Genomic DNA, 22,283 nt, shown 5'->3' with positions numbered 1-22,283 from the left:
CCAGGCTCCCTGGGAGCAGAGATTGCCAGGGAGAGGCCAGAGACATTCAAATCCTCAAATTTTCAAGGCAGCTGATACCGGCACCCATCATAGCCAATTGTTTCTATCTTAATCGTTTTGATAAAAATATTTCTAGGCCCTGGCTGGCTAGCTCAGCGGTAGAGTGTTGGCCCGGCGTGTGGAGGTCCCAGGTTCAATTCCCGGCCAGGGCACACAGGAGAAGTGCCCATCTGCTTCTCCACCCCTCCCCCTCTCCTTCCTCTCTGTCTCTCTCTTCCTCTCCCGCAGCCAAGGCTCCATTGGAGCAAAGTTGGCCCCGGCACTGAGGATGCCTCCATGGCCTCCGCCTCAGGCACTAGAATGGCTCTGGTTGCAATGGCGCAACATCCCAGATGGGCAGAGCATCGCCCCTGGTGGGCATGCTGGGTGGATCCTGGTCGTGCACATGTGGGAGTCTGTCTCTCTGCCTCCCTGCTTCTCACTTCAGAAAAATACAAAAAAAAAAAAATCTAAGTGGACTGCATATCTCTAGTGATAAAAAACTTAGAAAATAAAGCTTAAAGCTTTTCTGAAAGAAAGGTTTTATTGAGCCATATGCTAGCCAGAAAAAGGACCAGGTGCTGGGTGTGCAGTTTAAACCACCAGCAACAGGGCTAGGCAGGGAAAACAACATGTCTATTATCCTGGAACTGATAGGGCTCTTTTAAAGAAGTAAGTTGTTTTTGTTTTTGTTTTTTGTCTGTTTGTTTTGTGGCAGAGACAGAGAACGCCAGAGAGAGGAACAAATAGGAATAGACAGGAAGGGAGAGAGACGAGAAACATCAATTCTTCATTGAGGTTCTTTAGTTGTTCATTGATTGATTTTTCATATGTGCCTTGTGTTAGAATCCATGGGAGTCCGAAAAGACCAGAGTAACAGGCTTTATTTAAAGGAAGAAAGGAACCCTGCCGGGAACTTCTCCCGGGGAGAAGAGCACCGGTTACAGACTATGAGGCAAATTTTATAGCGTTTGGGAGAGCCTGAGGGGGTGCTGAGTCAAAAGTTCTGGTATGCTCCCTTTTATGGTTTTAGGATTTCAACTTTCTGGAATGCTCCTTCTTGGGCGGTTGATCAGCTTTCTGGAACTCTTCTGCCTCAGGGGTGATTATCCAGTAAGTAAGGGTGAGGTCAGGCAGCCAGGTGGGACAAAATAAGGGCAGTTAGAATTTCTAGTAAATTCACCTTGATGGAGGAGAGGGGGCTACAGCAGACCGAGTGACCCCTTGCTCAAGCCAGTGACCTTGGGCTCAAGCTGGTGAGCCTTGCTCAAACCAGATGAGCCAGCGCTCAAGCTGGCGACCTCGGGGTCTCAAACCTGGGTCCTCCACATCCCAGTCCGATGCTCTATCCATTGCGCCACTGCCTGGTCAGGCAAGAAGTTGTTTTGAAAGAATTTACATTGGCTATAGATAAAGGGGCAGAGGGCGAGAATGAAGCAGGGACAGTTCTAAGATAGGTACACAGTACATAAGGAAAAAATATTTACTACTTTTGATTGATTATGGGCAACAGTTCAGAAAGTTCCTGCATAAGCAGGATGCAGTGGTGTCTGGTGGTCAACTGTTTCTTTTTAGATAGCCACATGGAAGTTGATTCAAAGCTCCAGCATACATTCAGAGATATATCAGCCTTTTGTTAGTTGGCTCATAACTATTTTTTTTTTAGATTTATTCATTTTTAGAAAGAGAGAGTAGAGATAAAGAGAGAGAGAGGAGAGGGGGAGGAGCAGGAAGCATCAACTCCCGTATGTGCCTTGACCAAGCAAGCCCAGGGTTTTGAACCAGCAACCTCAGCACTGCAGGTCGATGCTTTATCCACTGCGCCACCACAGGTCAGGCGGCTCAAAACTATTAACTGATGTTGGGCAAATAAGTTTGTAAAATGTGTTTTTTAGGTTTGCTCGCTTATATCTTGCATTGGCCTGGGCGGCGCCCTGTGTATGTAGTCTGTGAAACGCTGCGTGCTTACCGTCAGAGCGGCAGATTGCAAATTGCAGATTACCTTCCTGCTTGGGAGGGGCCCCTGTATTGCTAATGTTTGCTGGAGGAGGGATTTTTCCCCCAGCCTAGGTTTTGCAGGAAGAGAAGGAGTGCAGATGTGAAACTGGAGCTGAGGGGTTTGGGGAGCTCTGCTGAAGCTGGTGGGGGCCTTTGATTCCAGGAAGAACCAGAGAAGATTTTCCAGGTTGTGGAACTGAAGATTTTCTGAGTTGTGGAACCGGAGAATGTGTCAGAGCTTTGGAAGCTCCGAAAGCGGTCATCCTGGCCTATTTGCTCGTCTGCCGGTATGACACTTTAATAAAAACAAAATGGCCCGCCATTTTTTGGCTCCACTGTTTTTTTTACCATCTGCTTAAATGCAATGAGAACCTGCATATCCACTCTTGGGCAGATAAACTATATTATGCTCACTTTGTTAAAGATGACGCTGCCCACGTGGAGGCCATCACTCAGGTGATATTAATGTGTGTTGGGGGCGGGATGTGGGCAGGCAGGATCCTTGTAGCCTGGGGCTTGGTTTTAGGACTAAGCCTTTCCCACCCTTTTGGAAGTGGGGTGTTGAAATCCCATCATACCTCAGATAAGTGACTGTATTAGAGACTTCCCTATTTTGTATATTGAATTAAAGGTTTTGATTGCTGCACTATAAAGTGGTGCAGATCAGGGGCTTGCTCTCCCGGTTCCTGAGATTAGCATTAGAGAGCAGAGAGCAGAGAAAGGCCACATGGAGGAGGCCAGGAGAAGCAGCCAAGATGGCAGAGTGCTGAAGGAAAAGCCAGTTTGTGCAGAGTTTGTGCAGGGAGAAGGAAGGAGATGGGGAACAGAGGTGAATAAGTCTGGTGAGCTAGAAACCTTTGATTCTAGGAAACTCGGATAAGTCAGTAGCTTTGTGAGTGCTGAATGAGTGGGTTTTGGAGCCCAGTGTGTGTTTTTACTTGCACGCCGGGTAGGATTAAGGGTGATGGCCCATCAACTTTTGGCTCCGTTGTTTCTTTACCGACTGTCTGAATCCAATGCAAACCTGCATGGGCCAGGTGTCTGTGATGGTGGCCCTGGCTACTGGCTTCACAGCTATGATGGCAGCAGCTACTGGCCATACAACTGGTTAATCATCCTTGTCTTTCTACCAGCTATAATTTAATTTAGGACATCTCAGAATCTTTCTTATAAATAAGACTAAACTGGGCATACTGGACAGCCATGCTGTATAATCCACTCCACAGCTACTGAGGCTATGGTCAGCTACCTCAACTTCTCATTGAGCCCCATGGTGGCCCCAATCTAGCTGTCAGTCATCCCTTCTCCCTGCTGGCAGCTGCAGCAGGCTGGGGTGCTGTGGCCCGGTGAAGGGGCTTGCTCACTGTTATGGCTTGGTATGGAGCCAAGAAGGGTTCTGAGGCCCCTGCACATGCAAAGAAGCCACCTGAGACCTTGGCCCAAAGCTAACCATCGAGCCTTACCTGTCCTTAATGAGGGGAAGTGCTGGGTGAGAAAAGGAGAGCCTAGTCTTAAAATTGAACATATTTTCTTGGTTCCTCCCTAGAAGTGGGGAATGTTCACACAGCTATATGCACCAGGGTCCTTTCTGATAGAATCAATTGGAGTCTGAAAGACCAGTGTAACAGGCTTTAATGAAAGGAAACCTGCCAGGCTGTCTCGTAAGGGAGAGCAGCCCCGGCTACAGACTTAGGCTGTGTTTTAAGGGCTAGGTTTAGGGAAGTAGGAAGGGCAGCGGGGCATTTGCTGATTGGCTGCTGCTATCACTGGGCACAGGGATGCTTTTCCACTAATTACGGATGTTGGTGGATTTTCAATCTTCAGCAATTTTAACCATCCATGACTTCACCGGACATTCCTTTGCGGTTGGTCACCTGCCGCAAGCCCTGAAATGAAACTCGTGCCGGCAGCGTGAAAGAAATGAAACTAAGGCTTTCCTTGAAGACTTGTTGACAGACGCTGTGATGATTTAGACTCTCTGTGCTTGTAGTGTGGAAGAGAAGCCATGCTGAGATGTGTGGATCCAAAGAATGAGATGGGGCCACAGACTGAGCCTGATAAGCTCAGGTGAGCCTGCACAGTGGCCTTGCTGACTCAGAGATTTAAGGGAACCACACAGGATGGTCTGAAATTAAACCTATCTAACTGGCAGCAGTTCATGGTGGGTGGTCATGTCCCAGGCTGATCATTTCCTCTAACAAAGGTCAATGTGTTGTAAGGTACCAAAAGCTACAGAATTAATATTAATATTTTAGGAAGCTTAAAGAACATTTTATTAATTTGGGCAAGGCATGCAGAAAGATTTTGTAAGTGTGATTTCTATGCTTGTGTGATTAGCATCAAAACCAGGATGGCCGATGGCACTGAATTGTAAATGCAGAGGAGAAGGAGATTTGGATTCTCTGACCTTCCCCCACACCTATAAGAAAGCGAATGAATAGCTAGCCAGGTGCAGGAAGAGAAAAGATTAAATTAAACCTTTTCTTATATTGATGGGCCATTTACAGGCATTTGTCCCCATGGAAACTACCCCTCCCCTCCTGAAAGCATGTAGTTAATGTATATATCTCTGAACAAAGGAATGGAAGGTGAACACTGGCAGATGTGGGAATGTCTTTTGATATGTAGAGTAATATTTTTGTCATTGTGGTGCCTTGTAAGTTTTAATGTATGAGGCTTCTTTTTGTGGTTCCTATAGACAAATGTTGTGAACTTGCTAATGAATTATGTCCCACCCCCCACTTCATCCTTTTCCCAAACCTGTATAGGTGAAAACAAAGTTTATAAGTTTATGCCATGATGTCAGGCTTTTCCCTCGCCCATGTATAATTAAGGGTATATAACCAGCCCCTAGAATATTATAGATACACATGATTTGGGACTGCTGCCCCGTGTAAGATATATGCGGCCGGCATATTTAATAAATTTCCTCCTTCAATAAAACTTTTCCAAATTCATCTAGACTGGGTGTCTCTACATGAACTTGATGAAATGAGGTACGGTGACTTTCAGAATCTGGGGTGCAGTACTTTATAACAAATGCTTACTTTACTCAAGCCTGTCTGTTGTCTTTTTGCATCTACGATAAGGTACCTGATAACCTGATAATGTGTCTTTCCTGCCCACCAACAAGGGCAGGCATCCCTCCACAGCAGGAACCTTCTTTTTTTTTTTCTTCTTTTTCTTTTTTACACAGGGACAGAGAGAGAGAGTCAGAGAGAGGGATAGATAGGGACAGACAGACAAGAATGGAGAGAGATGAGAAGCATCAATCATCAGTTTTTCATTGCAACACCTTAGTTGTTCACTGATTGCTTTCTCATATGTGCCTTGACCGTGGGCCTTCAGCAGACCGAGTAACCCCTTGCTCGAGCCAGCGACCTTGGGTCCAAGCTGGTGAGCTTTGCTCAAGCCAGATGAGCCCACGCTCAAGCTGGCGACCTCGGGGTCTTGAACCTGGGTCCTCTGCATCCCAGTCCAATGCTCTATCCACTGCACCACTGCCTGGTCAAGCAGCAGGAACCTTCTTATTGTTATTATTCTCATGTGACTCATCAACTGTTAACTGTCTTGTTCCTGTCTATATAAAAGAAGTTTCAGCATGTACACTTTTACTTTCTATCTAATCCCAGAGATTTCTCTGCTCTGCTTTCTCCCGCCTCCCTAATCTGTCACCAATCAATGTCATGTGTTGGGGACTGAAAAATAAACAGGGTATTTTGTGGTCTGGATACTAGGGGACAGAGGTGTTGGGCCCAGCCCCCACCTCACCTGCCTGATTGAGTTGCAGAAGGCTGTGCCTGATTCTCGCTCGTCCCACCCATGTTCTCCCGAAGAGACTGGAAGCTAGTTTCTTATTGGCATAAAGTTAGATTGAATGGTATGGTGGGGGTTGTTTTTGAGTTGCCTTGGAAACTTAATTGAATTGCTAATGGACCATGTTTTTCCATGAATAAAGATGGATGTCTTTCCTGGGGAAGCCATGTTGTGGCTCAGGAACAGTAGTGACTGTTGGCAAGCCATGGCGTCCTCCCGAACCCATCAAGTATGTATATATCTTTAAGTTTCTGTCTATCTTTAATTCAATTTCATACCTTTTCCCACTCGAGACCCCGGAATAGACTTGTTGAGGCTGGTTTGAGACAGTCATGTAACCCCTTAATGCCTTCCCCTTTGATTCTGATGAATAAAATTGAGGAGCCCTGAGGAGCCACTGCGCCACCTCCCCCGCAGGTGTTGTAAAGTACCAAAAGCTACAGAATTGATATTAATATTTTAAGAGGCTTAAAGAACATTTTATTAATTTGGGTTAAGGTGCGCAGAGAAATTTTGTGAATAATCTCTGTACTGTGTGATTGGCATAAAACCAGGATGGCCCTGGGCATTGTATTGTAAATGCAAAGGGAAGGAAAACATGGATTCCCTGACATTCCACCACACCTGTGGGGAAAGGGGTGAATGGCTAGCCAGGTGCAGGGAGAGAAAAGCCAAAATAAACCTTTTCTTATAGTAAATGAGCCATTTGCGGGCATTTGTCCCCACGGAAACTACCTCTCCCATATAAATGCATATAGTTAATGTGTGTAACTCTGGACAAAGAGATGGCAGATAAACATTAGAAAATATAGGAATGTCTCTTAATATGTAAAGAGACATCTTTCTATCATTGTGTTGACTTGTAAATTTTGTTTTCTCCAAAATGATGTATGGCTTGCAAATTGAACATGGTCCTATCATGTTAAAGGGCATATGACTATAACCAATAGTGGTAAAGGGCACCTAATTGCAATTTTTGCTTCTATACTTCCCGCTTGCAAAACTATAAAAACTAAGTAGAACAAAGGGCCAGCGTGCTCTCCCTCAGATTTCTGTCGGAGTTGCCGCTGCTTGGCCAAGCTAGACAATAAAGCCTTGGTGTATAATCGACGGATCTTGTTCATGTATCCAATGTTTTGAGTCCCTCCGGATTAAGCTTAACAAAAATAAGTGGTGAAACTGCCATTTTCCAGAGTATTTTCTTAATCTCTTGAGACTTTGTTTCCTGGCAGTTTTAGACAGTTTGAAATGTGGGTCAAATATGTTTGCAAATATGATATATATGTTTGCACGCTTATAGTTTGCATTGAATGTGGGGGACAGGTTGTAAGCAAGGAAGGTCCTTATAACCTAAGGCTTGGTTTTAAGACTAAGCTTTTCCCACCCTTTTAATACTAAGATCTTCTCAACACTAAGCTTTTCCCCACACCCTTGACTGTTGCATGATATGGGGTGGTGCAGTCTTATGAGGAATCTCATTTATGCTTCAGATAAGTGGCTTTGTATCAGAGAATTCCTTATTTGTATATTGGCTTAAAGGTTTTGATTTCTACACTATAAAATGGGGCAGACCGGGGGCTTGCTCTCTCTCGGTTCCTGCTATTAGGATTGCAAGGAGAAGCAGTCAAGATGGCAGAGTGCTGGAGGAGAATCCAGTCTGTGCAGAGTTTGTGCAGAGAGAAGATGGGGAACAGAGGTGAATAAGGCTGGTGGGGCCTTTGATTCTAGGAAACTCAGATGAGTCGATGGCTTTGGAAGCCCTGAATGGAAAGGGAAGTATTTTCCTACCATATGTATTTCTTGCCTGCTGGGTGCAATCTAGGATTAAAGATGATGGCCCACCAGTTCTTGGCTCCGTTGTTTCATTACCATCTGTCCAAATCCAATGCGAACCTGCACAGGCCAGGCGGCCGTGATGGTGGCCATAGATACTGGCCATACAGACTCAAATAAATTCATAAAAAATTCTTACAGGTCTAGAGGTCTTTTTTTTAAGTTGATACATGACTTGAACAGTTGAGGACCAAGGAGTCTGGAGAGGGGTTGGCTGATGCTGGATGGCAGCACCATGAGCTGCCAAGATCCCAGGCACCTGTGTCTTTCCACACGCCTTCTTCCTATGCCTCTGCTGACCTCATGGTCACAGCATGGCTGCTGTGCTTCCAGCATCACACCTGAGATTTTAGCAGGAAGAAGGGGCCAAGGCAAAAACCAATCCAGCCACATCTGTACATTTTGATCAGAAAAACAACAGCTGCCCCAGAAGTCCGACGCAGCAGGTTCCGCCTCATCTCATGGCCGGTGATCGCTATTGCTCCTACTTGCAAGGAAGGCTGGGAAATCAACTCTTTTACTGGGTATATTGGGGTTTTGTAAGTATGGGAAAAGGGAACATGACCCCCGGGGAGGAGACAAACAGTGTTGAGTGATTGAGGACTCAGAATCCAGCTAGACCCCCTTTCTGCAGACATGAAGGAGGAGGGGTGAAAACTTTTCTATGGCTGCTTAGAGACCTATCCCCTAATCTCTTTCTTAATTCTTTGTTTAATATAAGCCACTTTTAAATCTGTCCTGGGCCCAGCTAGGGGCTTCACGAAGACCAGAATCTAGTAAGAATTAGGTACATGGCCAGAGCTGCCCTGCTTTGCATAGCCAGGTCCTGGGGGTCTCCTGGTGTGAAGAACCAGCAGGCCCAGTGCAGCTAAGGGACCTGCTGTAGGGACAGTGTCTCCCTTGTTTTCTCTAGGACCCTGTGTGTTTACAGGAAAGGGGGCAGGTCCCAGTATCAGTAAGAAGGGTGAAAGAGACGAGGGATAGGGAATTTATCTCTCCACTTAGCTCCTTTTTATAACTTGGGGGTGGGTGGGTAATAAAGCAGAACCACCATCACACCTAAAAAAAAGAGAAGCCCCTGCTTCAAAATGAAGGCCTAGAAAAGCATGGTCACATAATCCCCTTTGCACGTGTCATCTTCATTGAGGCTGGGCTCTGGGGTCTGGCAGGGGTGGGGTGTGCAAGAATCCAGCCTCAGGTCCCACACAGCTCCTATGGGACTTCCGGTCCCACCGGAAGCTCCTGAACAGACTCCTGTCACAAGTGATCGATCACGGACAGCATCCCTGCTCTCTCCTTTTCTTCCCAACAAAGTATCCTTCTCCTTTAGGGCAGAGCACTGTCTGCCCCATCCCACCACGCTGCCTCCACCCTGCCCGTGCCAGCTTTCATAGCTCTCTAGTTAATCCTTTCTTTTCCTATCTTCCTCCCTGGGTCCCTCCAAGCCCAGGACCTGGTCAATATTCCTTTGTCCCCAGAGCCGGGAACATGGAAGCACTTGCATAGCCCAATGAACAGGCTAGCAGATGGAAAGAGAGCTGCATGGGTGGCTGCACGGTGGACAGGAGGCAGCCAAAGTGAGGAAACCCGGCCGTGGGAAAGCCTGCCCCGCTGGAAGGAGAAGGAACAGCGAGAGGCTTAGCAGGGACTTGGTTGATGCACAGTTCAGCCAGTCCTCACAAAAAGCCTACCTCCAAAGCTCCCGGAGTCTACTCTCCAGCAGACTTGAGGATGTAGTTCAGGGGTCCCCAAACTTTTTACACAGGGGGCCAGTTCACTGTCCCTCAGACCATTGGAGAGCCGCCACATACAGTGCTCCTCTCACTGACCGCCAATGAAAGAGGTGCCCCTTCCGGAAGTGCGGTGGGGGGCCGGATAAATGGCCTCAGGGGGCCATAGTTTGGGGATGCCTGATGTAGTTCCTGGCAAGACTCTTACTGCCCTCGCAGGTTCCCAGGGGAGTGACGTGGTCACAGAGAAATGGCTTCGCCTCTCTGGGCCTCAGCTGGCTCATCTGTAGAATGGGGAGAGCAATCGCCCTCCCCCTAGAGTGCAGTGCGGCCAGATGACGCCTGAGTGGACAGCTGCTGACCCGAGAGAGGGAGGGAGGTGTGCGGCTGAAGGGGTGGTGTGGCTGTGAGGGTGAGGACAGGGACCAGGGAGGCAAGGGGACCACGGCAGGCTCCCAGACTCCCTCTCATGGCCACAAGGCCTGCTGGAGCATGTGCTCATCTGCCACCTCATGTGGGAGAGTCACCACCAGGCCCTTGTTCTCCTGCATGGTCTCACGGATGATTTCGTAGGCCTTCCGGTTCCCGGACCAACAGCGGCGCGCCACCTGCCGGCAGGGTGCGAAGAGGGCTATGCAGCAGCCGGCGCCAACATCACCAGGTTCCCAACAAGACATTCCGCACACACTGGGGCTGGGCTCAAACCCCTGGGGGCCCCCTGTGCTGTCAGAGCTCAGTCTGTCCTGGCACCACCCAAGGATCCGACCTCCTCCTCTGCTGGCCCAATGACTATTTACCTGCCTCTCTAATTAATCTAAAACTGGCCATCCTCCCGCCCAGCCTCCCCACTCCACACAGGACACAGGCCAGACATCCAGGAGTCATCTCAGCACCCTCCTCTCTGGTCTCATAGGGTGAACACCCATCTCTGATCTGCTGTAAAATCTCTCTACGTCCGTTCCCTTTCTCCACCTCCGGAGCCAGCGCTCCCTGGATGACGGTCCCAGCACCTCCCCAGCCTCCCTGCCGCCACTCTTGCCCACCCACATCCTCCAGTTCTCCTCTTTCTGCTTCACTGGCTTCAGGATAAAGACTCCGCCCCTCCGCTGGGGGCCCCCGGAGAGTTGGGCCCTCCAAGACCCCCTTTACTTCCACTCTCACGTCCACCCTCTGGGCCACCCAGTGTTAAACTCTCTGGTCTCCGGTGCCCTGCTCCCCATTTTGCTCACGGCTGCACATGCCCTTCCTCATGAGCACCCAACTGCCAGTGTGCTTTTCTGTCCCAGCTGCCCCCTGCTGTGGTCCTAGCGAGGATAGAGACCCCCCCCACACACACACACACACATTCTGAGAACCAACCCTGGATCACAGCAAAGCTAATCATTGCTGCCCAGCCAGAGGCTGTCCTAGCTTAGGCCCTGTGCTCCCTGACTGGCCTCAGATGATGGAACGGTAAGGCTTTAGAAGAAGGCCTCTTCTATCAGCAGTAAGGGTGCTCTCACTGGGAGGGCAGGGTCGGAGGCTGGGAGTCCCCTGTGCGGAGAGAGGCTCAACTGGACGGTAAGGCAAGGAGAAGCAAAGGAGCCTCTAGAAACTGCTCGGGAGCGATGAGGGCCGCTGCCCAGGTGAGACGTGAATGAGAATGAATGGCAGGATGGGCTCCTGACCATTTCTGGGGTAAAAAGGGCAGCACTCTTGACTCAGGTCCACAGTTAGAAGGGACAGAGAGTCACTGATGGGGAGGGAAAGCAGGGGAGAGACAGATCTGGGGTGACTTACTCCATTGGAGACATCCCAACTGAGCATCATCTTCGCCTTCTGCTCAGCCTCCGGGGTCCCATCCAGCAAGAGGCCAAACCCACCGTTGATCACCTCACCCCTGCAAGAGGCAAAGAGTTTCCAGGTCACTTCATTTTTAAAAAATATATTATTATTTAAATTTTTTTTTTCTAAGTGAGAAGTGGGGAGGCAGAGAGACAGACTCCCGCATATGCACTGACCAGTATCCACCTGGCAAGCCCCCTATGGGGCAATGCTCTGCCCATCTGGGGTATTGTTCTGTTGCTCTGCAATGGAGCTATTTTAGTGCCTAAGGTTAGGCCATGGAGCCATCCTCAGAGCCCAGGTCAACGTGCTCCAACCAAGCTATGGCTGTGGGAGCAGAAGGGAGAGAGAGAAGGGGGAGGGGTATGCCCTGACCTGGACTCGAACCCAGGACATCCACATGCCGGGCCAGAGCTCTACCACTGAGCCAACCGGCTAGGGCCCAGGTCACTTCTGACTCTCACAGGACAGACAGAAATACATGCGAGTGTTGAAATGTTCTGGAAGACTTGCTTGAAGATGTGTTGTCGTCGGCGCCTGGGGCCAGAGCCCGTGCCCTCTTGACAGTCTGTGGATGCCTCACGCTTCTGTGTGTCCCGCTCATGCCTCTGTGCTTCACTCCATGGGCCCCGAGCCCCCCTTCAGGATCCACTCACGTGTCACCTCTTGCTTGAAGCCTGACCTCCCGAGGGTGACGTGACCTCCTTCTCCTGTGCTTCTCACAGTGCTTCCTATAAAGGTATGCTTCCTTGGGGGTCTCTTGTATCACTCAACTCAATTGTTATTCCTGATTTTCTCCTTATGCTCCTGTTTTCCTTATCTCTTCTTTTACTTGCTTTAGATGTATTTTGGGGTCCTGATCAGTTGATTTGAAAGCCGAGTTCCTTTATTTCTAACATTTCCTGTTTTCTAGTCATTGCATTTCTTTGAGTTCTGTTTTGACCACCTTCTCTCACAGGTATGATGTGCTCTTGTGTCCATTTGTTTCTTAACAGAGGTCATTTGAATCTTATCTATGATTTTTGTTTGTTTGTTTGTTTTTTGTGATAGAGACAGAGAGAGAGAGGGAGAGAGAGAGAGAGAGAGAGACAGATAGGTACAGGCAGACAAGAAGGGAAAGAGATGAGAAGCATCAATTCTTCATTGCGGCATCTTAGTTGTTCATTGATTGCTTTCTCATATGTGCCTTGATGGGGGTGGGGAGATGGGGAGGGGCTACAGCAGAGCAAGTGACCCCTTGCTCAAGCCAGCGACCTTGGACTCAAGCTAGTGAGCCGTGCTCAAACCAGATGAGCCCGCGCTCAAGCCAGCAACCTCGGGGTTTCCAACCTGGGTCCTCCGCATCCTAGTCCGATACTCTATCCACTGCTCCACCTCCTGTCAGGCTTATGTGAGTATGTTAATACGATTACACTGTTCGCACATTTGCCCTGTGGGTTTTCTCCATTAGCCACGAGGACCCTCTCCTTCCTGTCACCCCCACACCTCCATCCTCACCCTTGACATCATTTCCAATGCCTGCTAGATCCCACTGGAGTTCTGGCTCAGCTGTCTCACTATACTTCACGTGACCCCTTCAGTTACACACACAGGAGACCCCTCAGTCTAGTCATTACCTTCTGGGGTTCTACTGCCAAACACGGATGCCTGGGACTACAGCATATGGCCTTTCAGTACCCAGTGCCAATGAATTTGCTCTTTCTCCTTCCCACACCCAGAAGGGACATTCAGTTTCTCTAGTCTCAGATCCTTCAGAACTGTCAGGCCTGCTTTTCTGCCCAGCCTAGACTCTACTGACAACTTCAATCAGTTCCCCCCAAGAAAGTGGGGAGCATTCTGCCCTAGGAGCCACCAGTGCTCCCGCTCTGGGCACAGACACGGCTCCTGCCTGGCTGGGAGCCCAGTGTTGGTGCCAGCCCACACCTGGCCGGCCCCGGGCCTGTACGCAGACTCCCAGCACGTCTCCCTCAGCCTCTAGGGTGGGATGCTCTGACTAGACTTAAGCTCATAACCATTCACCTGTCAGAGGCTGATGCTGGTTATTAGGGAAGAAAGCAGAAGGCAGCAAAAGTCATCAAGTGAGGTCTCCCATGTGTCCTTCAGCCAAAGAGGTCTTTTTGAGATTAGAACTATGTCTTTCATTTTAGGATCTGGCATGCCCAGAGTGTTAGAGACCAAAGCTGTTCAGCTCTGGGTGTCTTCTGCAAACTTCGCCCATGGGGGAGCCCTGAACATGCTGAGCCTGAGAAAACGGGGTGCTAATGGCAGCATTGCGATCAGTGCAGCATTTGGGGTTACTCAGTGTTGAGACAATGAGCCCTTTAAGAAAAACATAAAAGTAGAACCCTGCATCACACGTAAAGAAAAACAAAATCCATATGTACTAAGAAATATTTAAAGTTACAAGATAAATAAAGAAAGTTTAGGAGAATGTTTCTTTTAAGTCAGGAGTGGGGGAAGTTTTTTTAAAGTGACATTTAAAAAAACAAAGGGCCAGAATAGAAAAGCCACTGGATAAATATGTAAAGCCCTCCTGTGAGAAGAGGGGGCTGTCCAGGTATCCCTTTCCAGAAAGCCCAGCTGTGGTTCACTCACATCCCCCAACAATAATTACATACTTAGGGTCCCACTTGAGGTAGGGACTGAGCAATACCATGGCACCTGCCCATTTTTGCCCAAAGAGACTCCTACAAAGGCTCTTGAGCTCCTGGCCAGCAGCAAGACTGTCAGTCAGGCCCACAGGAAAACTGAGGGCTCCTGGCCCCACTGCCTCACCTCCACCTTTACCAGGAGGTGCTCCCCAAGAACCCTTCTGCACACTCCCAACCTCACCTCAGCATCTGCCTCCCAGAAAACCTAGCTGTACAGATGCTTTAAACAAAGTTCAGAGACAAGTGACACGAACCCAGTACATCCATCGTATTCTAGAACAGATGAAGAATGCTTGCAAATCAATAAGAAAAGGGCACACAACTCAAGAACCAAAACTGCGAGTGAGCAAATCAAATCAAAACAAGAATTTGTTGGCCCTGGCCAGTTGGCTCAGCGGTAGAGCGTTGGCTTAGCGTGCGGAGGACCCCGGTTCGATTCCCGGCCAGGGCACACAGGAGAAGCGCCCATTTGCTTCTCCACCCCTCCTCCGCGCTTTCCTCTCTGTCTCTCTCTTCCCCTCCTGCAGCCAAGGCTCCATTGGAGCAAAAATGGCCCGGGCACTGGGGATGGCTCTGTGGCCTCTGCCTCAGGCGCTAGAATGGCTCTGGACGCAACATGGCGACACCCAGGATGGGCAGAGCATCGCCCCCTGGTGGGCAGAGCATCGCCCCTGGTGGGCATGCCGGGTGGATCCCGGTCGGGCGCATGCGGGAGTCTGTCTGACTGTCTCTCCCTGTTTCCAGCTTAAGAAAAATGAAAAAAAAAAAAACACAACAAAAAAACAAGAATTTGTTACTCCTTGCCCACCAGGCTGGTAAATCCCACGTTATCATCAGTGAGTGATCCCAGTTACTGTGATGAGGTACTGCAAACAGGAATTTTAGATCATGAAATTTGATAGTAGCTATCAAAGTTTAAAATGCCTATGTTTATTGAACCTGTGGTTACAAATGACAGGCACAGGACAGAGGTTAACGTTTGCGGGCAGATGCCACACACCAGGCGCTGTGCTGGCTCCTTTATAAGAGGTTGGAGGTGGATTGGCACATGTGTGCAGGCCAGGTCTCCTGCAACCCCGGGTCACTGTGACATCTGGGCAAGGTTCCCTCCTTATCTTTGGTGGGTGGTACTTCTTCTTCCTTAGATGGGTCTGTAGTGGTGATTAGGTGACCGAGCACGCAAATTTCTTGGAAGAGCTCATGCATATTCTGTACTATATGAGCCTTAGCTATTATTAGCTCATTTAATCTTCACCACTAGTCTACAAAGCAGTGGCCGTTATTATGACCATTTTGTCAATGAGAGACAAAGCTTCAACGCCCAACTTGCGTAGACAAACCCAATTCACAAGCCATGCTGCTACTTATGTTAATTGTGTTCGTCATGTTAATGGTGCCCACAGAGATGCTCCCCGCTGCCCTGGTGATGGGAGGGATGGGGAGGTCTGTGTGTGCAGATGGCAGGAGCCCTCAGTGCTCTGGCTGCTGAGAGTGTACCGCTCGGGCCGGCGGGGACAGCATCGCAGAAGCTGGTTAGAGACGCGGCATCTACCCCCCTCCAGATCTGCCCCATCAGAATCTCCATTTCAACAAGCCCCCCTGGGACTTCTGTGCAAGTTCAAGTTTGAGACGTCCTCTAAGCCAGTGGTTCCCAACCTCTTTTGGGCCACGGACCGGTTTAATGTCAGAAAATATTTTCACAGACCGGCCTTTAGGGTGGGACGGATAAATGTATCACATGACCGAGACAAGCATCAAGAGTGAGTCTTAGCCTGACCTGTGGTGGCGCAGTGGGATAAAGCGTCGACCTGGAACACTGAGGTCGCCGGTTCGAAACCTTGGGCTTGCCTGGTCAAGGCACATATGGGAGTTGATGCTTCCTGCTCTTCCCCCTTCTCTCTCTCTCTGTCTCTCTCTCTCACTCCTCTCCCTCTAAAAAATCAATAAATAAAATATTTAAAAAAAAAAAAAGAGTGAGTCTTAGACGGATATAACAGAGGGAATCTGGTCATTTTTTAAAAATAAAACATCGTTCAGACTTAAATATAAATAAAACAGAAATAATGTAAGTTATTTATTCTTTCTCTGCGGACCGGTACCAAATGGCCCACGGATCGGTACTGGTCCGTGGCCCGGGGGTTGGAAACCACTGCTCTAAGTGGAAAAAATGTCAATATCTGAGCAAAGATGGTTGACTGAGTACATCAATGTATTCCTCAAAGACATGGGCGCTGGGGCCGGATCTAGGAGTGAGTACAGAAGGGACATCAGAAGGTGAGAGAGTGAGCATGAAACACAGGACTGAGAGAAAGGCCCAGAGCTCAGCAGTGAGGCCCTATTCCTCCCGCCTAGTTTGCAGAACTGACCACACCCTCCCTGCACGGGCAAGAGAACCAGGGAGCCCTCTCTAAATGAGCAGTGTTCTTTCTGAAATGAACACTCAGAAAGAGGAGCTCCAAGGAGGCAGGGGCCACGGAAGGAGCGCAAAACAGCACACAGAGGACACTGACCATCGGGCAACATAAAATACAAAAACAGGGACCCAGGAAACAATTCACAAAACTAGAAGCACATCAAGTAATAACAAGGTAAACTTCCGACTTAGAAATATAAATTGCCCTTCAACAAAGAAAAAAAGAAAGCTGGAGTTGGAAGTTGTTTCCTTGTGGAATAGGAATGGCCATGGGACACATTATTGATTTCCCCTGCTGATTGTTGCAGTAAGCTCTGCAGGAGTATCTGATGGATTGAATTATGTATGTGTGAGTCTAATGGATTTCAACATGATTTGAGGTGTTCCCAAAAGAGCCTCCGAGAGCATCCAAGGATACAAGGTGTTGATGCCGGCATCCTGCCGGTTTGGGGTCGCTGTTCGCAGAGCCTGGGAGAAGCCTTGGGGGCGGAGTAACTTGGGAATTTGCATTCCCTGTTCTGGGAGTCCTGACGACAGGGGGTTAGAGGGAGCAGTGTCCTGCCTGAGTTCTGGGCCTGCTGTCCCCTGCCCTGAGGCTCTCCTGCTGTAGACTCTCAGCTATTCTGCTCTGTCCCTTCTTGCCCTCTGTTGTCCCATTGCCATGATGAGTGGATCCTGGGGGGCAACAGGTTTGGGTCTAGGTCCCAGCTCTACCATCAGCTCTGTGGCCTTGGGCAGGTTACTCCTCCTTCAGAGTCACTCTTCACCTCCAGAACCCTCTTAGTAAACCGAGCGCCAGGGCCTGACCTGTGGTGGCGCAGTGGATAAAGCATCCACCTGGAAATGCTGAGGTCGCTGGTTCGAAACCCTGGGCTTGCCTGGTCAAGGCACATATGGGAGTTGATGCTTCCAGCTCCTCCCCCCTGTCTCTCTCTCTCTCCCTCTCTCCTCTCTAAAATGAATAAATAAAATAAAAATAAAAAAAAACAACAACAACAAAAATACCTAGCGCCAAAAAGCCAGGTAACCCATAACCAGTCACCCTTCTGGTCCTGGTTCTCCCCAGCCTTCGTATCAGAAAAGACATGCATTTGGTTACATTTGCCATAAATGAGATCCACCTGACTGAGCTGCAGCTCAACATCCCGGCCAAGCAGGCCCGCTGGAATGCCCTGGGAAGCTCGAGTGCTGACAGACTCGGCTCTGGGGGGCAAGGTCAGGCTTGCTCTTGCCAAAACGGGCTCCGAGGGCAGTTCAGAGCTGGCCAGGCCCAGGGAGCTGGCCTCCCGGAAGCCGCAGTGCCCCCTGCTGCACTGGGTAGCCAGGAATTCAGCTTGTCCTGCGAGCTTCCCTAGGTGACCCCACAGAGGCGGACCTTGTGCAGGTGCCGCTCCTGCAGCATCTTAACCTCTTGGTACCTCAGTTTCCTCATCTGTAAAATGCATTTTTTCTTCTAAGACTGGGTGGATTTAAAAGAGCCTAGAAAAAAAAAAAGTGGGTTTAAAGAGTCTAGAAAGTGCTTGCAATGGGATCCACATGCAATAAGTATTAGTTATTGTTGGGCAGATAAAATATATGTATTGTGCTCACTTTGTTAAAGACGGCGCTGCCCACGTGGAAGCTCGTCGCCCAGGTGATACTAGTTGCTCTTCTTGCTTGGGATGGGCGTGATTGTATTCATGTGTGTTGGGGGAGGGCTTTCTTGCTAAAAGGTTTTAAAAGCAAGAGAGATCACATTGTTCCAGAGAAGAGTGATTATGTTCTAGGAGAAGCCCATGCTGGAGGAGAGCAGAGAAAGGCCACGTGGAGGAGAGGAGAAGCAGCCAAGATGGCAGAGTGCTGAGGGAGAAGCCAGATTGTGCAGAGAGAAGGAGATGGGGACAGAGGTGAATAAGGCTGGTGAGCTAGAAACCTTTGATTCTAGAAAAACTCGGATAAGTCAGTAGCTTTGTGAGCACTGAATGAGTGGGTTTTGGAGCCCAGTGTGTGTTTTTACTTGCCCGCTGGGTGCAAGCTAGGATTAAAGCTAATGGCATACCAGTTCTTGGCTCCACTGACTGTCTGAATCCAATGTGAACCTGCATGGGCCAGGCGGCTGTGATGGTGGCCGTGGCTACTGGCTTTACAGTTATTCATTATACTTATCAGTAGATGTGATATTGCGATTTATAGTAATGTGGACAAAAAAGGGGCTACATGCTGAACCTGACAAGCTCAGGGAAAGCCTACATGGGTGTCCTTACAGACTCTGGGACCTAAAGTAAACACACAGGATGGTCTGAAATGGAAACTTTTTAACTAGAAGCTGTTTATGGTGGGTAGTCATGTCCTAGGGAGTTAATTCTCTATCGGACCAATGTTTGCTTTGAAGCCTGTTTGTTGCCTTTTGCATCTGCAATAATGTATCTGATGACATGCCTTTGGATTGTAGGAGTATCTTTTTCTGCCCCCTGGGGGCAGGCATCCCACCAGAGCAGGAACCAACAAACCCTCTCATTGTTATTATCGTGCTAAGTAACTTAACCTATCTTGTGCCTCCCTATGTAAGAGGTTTTAGTTTCTACATTTTCACTTTTATCCAATCCCAGAGATATCCACCTTTTGCTTTCTCCCGCCTCTCTATCACCAATCAATTTCCTGTAGGCCCCTAGTCTTCCCCTTGGATTCTGATGTGTAAAATAAGTGGTGAAACCGCCATTTTTCAAAGCATTTTCTCAATCCGTTGAGACTTTGCTTCCCGGCAATTGTCCAACAGTTTGGCTCAAATAAACTCATAAAAAATTCTTACAGGTTTGGAGTTTTTTTTAAGTTGATAGTAAGAAATATATATTTGGTCTCCATCCCATTTCTAGCACAGACTTCCTAAAACCCTTTGGAATTCTAAGTGTTGAGAACAATGAAGATGTCTTTTGTTATGTTGATGAGGTGACTTCTGGACCCCTAGCTAAGGATGGGAGTTGGTTGCCTGGGAACCCATCTTGAATAGGGGGTTGGAACTTTCAGTCCCACCCCCAGACCTTCGGGGAAGAGGGCGGGACTGAAAGTTGAATTGATCAAAAATGTCCAGTGATTTCATCAATCATGCCTATGTAATGAAGCCTCTATAAAAACCAGAAAAGATGGGGTTCAGCCACCAGGCTGGGGAGCCAGAACGCTTTCCACATGCCACTGTGTCGGTCTCAAACTCCACAAAGACAGAATCTCTTTTGTTGGGTGTCTTCTTGTCTGACTGTTGATTTGTATCCTCAAATCTCCTTTGTAACAAATTGGTAACATAGTCAACGGTTTCCTGAGTTCTCTGAGTCACTCTAGCAAATTAGTAGAACTCAAAAAGGGGGTCGTGGGAACTTCCAATCCGTAGCAGTTCAGTCAGAAGCTGCCAGCAGCCTGGGCGTGCGGTTTGAAGTGGGGCGAGGTCAGTCCGTGGGACTGAGCCATATCTAGCCACTGGGGTCTGAGGCTCTCCCCAGGCAGGTCGTGTCAGGATTGAGTGGAATTGTAGCGTTGGAGAAGACAGGATTGAGTGGAATTGTAGCGTTGGAGAAGACGGCTGAGTGGTGTGAGGAAGCGTGCACATGTTGCAGGTAGAAGTCTAGTGGACATCTTCATGATGGAGCTGTGACTGTCAGCCAGAATCAGACCCTCCCCCAAAACCCCGATCTCCTAACGCTGCAGACTAGGAAGAGCAGTTGCCAGGGCAGAGCCCTGAGCCAGGGAACCAGGGGAGCCCAGAACTCAGGTGACCCCTGCCTCCCGGCACATCTACCCTGGGAATCTCGGGTGACATGAAAAGACGGCCCTGTGAGAATTCCTGAGAAAATATCTGTGATTGCAAAGTGAAAACTGACATAAAGGGGGCAGTCGTTGTTCTTACAGCTTTCATGTCCTGTGTGACAGGGGAGAGCCCAGAAGGAAAAGTGGTTTGTGGAAGACACTCCCCCCCTACCCCATGCTTCCCACCCAACATTCTGCCTCTCCAGCATCCAGCTCATGGGAGGACACCATCACTCCAGCATCCAGCTCACGGGAGGACACCATCACGGCCCAGCCCTCAGCAGAGGGAGCTTGGGGGAGGCAAGCCTCAGGACCCTCAAGGGGATCCCTGTGCCTTCCACAGGAGCCTGCGCCCCCACCACCCTGTTCTTTGAAACTCTTACCAGCCCACACCCCCGCCATTGTGGAGAGCGACCCAGGTGGCTCCTCGGAAGGCGTCGCCCACGAAGTTCTGCACGGCCATGTCTGTGGAAACAGAGACCACCACCCATTATTCCCTGAATAAGGTGGGCTGAGGCCAGGTCAGGCCAGGCCAGGCTCCCACCAGTGCACAAGTGGGCATCAGTGCTTTCAGGCCTGAAGGACAGCTGACTGTAGAAACAGCAATAATTTATGTTTTCACAGCTGAGAAAAAGCAGGAAAAATTGATAATCCACTTGCTCACTATTATCCTTCCCTATAGGTATGGTCTCTAGCACTGAATGCCAGAAAAAGTGCCCAGAAGCAGAAATAAAACAGAATCAGAAGGAAGGTAATAGTGGTTTTATTTACTTTTATTTTAGTGAGAGGAGGGAGGCAGTCAGACAGACTTCTGCGTACACCCTGACCAGGATCCACCTGGCAAGCCCACTAGGGGGTGATGCTCTGCCCATCTGGGACCCTTGCTCCACTGCAACCAAAGCCATTTTTTTTTGCACCTGAGGTGGAGCGTATGGAGCCATCCTCAGCACCTGAGGCCAACTTGCTCAAGCCAATCAAGCCATAGCTGCAGGAGAGGGAGAGAGTGAGAGAGAGAAGGGAGAGGGGTAGAGAAACAGAGGTCACCTCTTCTGTGTGGTCTGACTGGGAATCAAACCCAGGACCTCCACATGCTGGGTTGACGCTCTACCACTGAGCCCACCAGCCAGGGCCGTAGTAGTGATTTTAGCTTAGATATGTAGAAAGCCAAAAAGCATCACTCCCACCCTTAAAACAAACAAGCAAACAAAAGAATGGGGGTGGGGTACAAAGCACAAATTAATGACTTTTCTTGACCCCATCAGATAACTGAGGTTCCAAGGCAACTAGGTAATTTGAGATCTGCAGAGAGACAGACATTTGCACAAGGAAACATAACCCAACCTCGCTGCCTGACAAAGTGTCTCACCAAGTGCTCAAGGACAAGCACGAGCCCTGGAGCCCTGAGGCCACGGCACACGGATACAGGGGTGTGCACCCTCCGCAGGCTCTTCCTTCAGTGTCTAACCAAGTGCTCAAGGACAAGCACGAGCCCTGGGGCCGCGAGGCACACGGATACAGGGTGTGCACCCTCTGGCAGGCTCTTCCTTCAGAAGCTCTACTGGCCGCTCAAAGAGAAGACCAAGAAAAACACTGAAAATGCGTCTTCTTGGTGCTGCGCTGTGGAGGCTGGGAAGCACCCTGAGCCACGAAATCCAAGAAATGCAGCTGTAGAAGCTGGAAAACACCAGGCAACAGCTTCTCCCCTAGAGTCTCCCCAGATGCCATGGCCGAGCCAGCACCTTGACTTTGGCCTACTAACACTGACTTCAGAACACTGAGGTCGCCGGTTCGAAACCCTGGGCTTGCCTGGTCAAAGCACATATGGGAGTTGATGCTTCCTGCTCCTCCCCCCTTCTCTCTCTCTCTCTCTCTCTCTTTCCCCTCTCTCTAAAAATCAATAAATAAAATATTAAAAAAATAAAAACAAAAAAAAACTGACTTCAGAACTGTAGGAGAACACATTCATGTTGTTTTAAGGCACTAAGTTTGTGGTAATTTATTTCAGTGGTCATAGGATACAAATATTAACTATGTTAATAACAGAGAATTTCAGAGCCAGGAATATTATTTTTTTTAAAAAGAGTGAGAGAGAGAGAGAGAGAGACATTACATAATAATAAAGAGGTCAATTCTCCAAAAGGATATAATGAACTGAAATGAATGTGCACCTAACAAGATATGAATGTGCTTTACAACATCTGAGGC

General features: G+C 48.9%; 1 protein-coding gene across 1 annotated transcript in view; it reads right to left on the bottom strand.

Moving 5' to 3' along the window:
• Positions 1–7,203: 7,203 nt before the first annotated feature.
• Positions 7,204–22,283, bottom strand: part of UROC1 (urocanate hydratase 1) — a 54,135-nt gene continuing 39,055 nt past the window's right edge. The window contains exons 19-21 of the mRNA XM_066352970.1: positions 20,462–20,543; positions 11,196–11,295; positions 7,204–10,024 (exon numbers count right to left, since the gene is read on the bottom strand). Of these exons, the coding sequence (XP_066209067.1) occupies positions 9,884–10,024; positions 11,196–11,295; positions 20,462–20,543 (323 nt within the window). The 3' untranslated portion in view covers positions 7,204–9,883. The remainder of the gene's footprint in view (positions 10,025–11,195; positions 11,296–20,461; positions 20,544–22,283) is intronic.

This window comes from Saccopteryx leptura, chromosome 11, assembly GCF_036850995.1.
Source record: "Saccopteryx leptura isolate mSacLep1 chromosome 11, mSacLep1_pri_phased_curated, whole genome shotgun sequence".
NCBI classification, from domain to species: Eukaryota; Metazoa; Chordata; class Mammalia; order Chiroptera; family Emballonuridae; genus Saccopteryx; species Saccopteryx leptura.
This window is presented reverse-complemented; position numbering and strand designations above follow the sequence as displayed.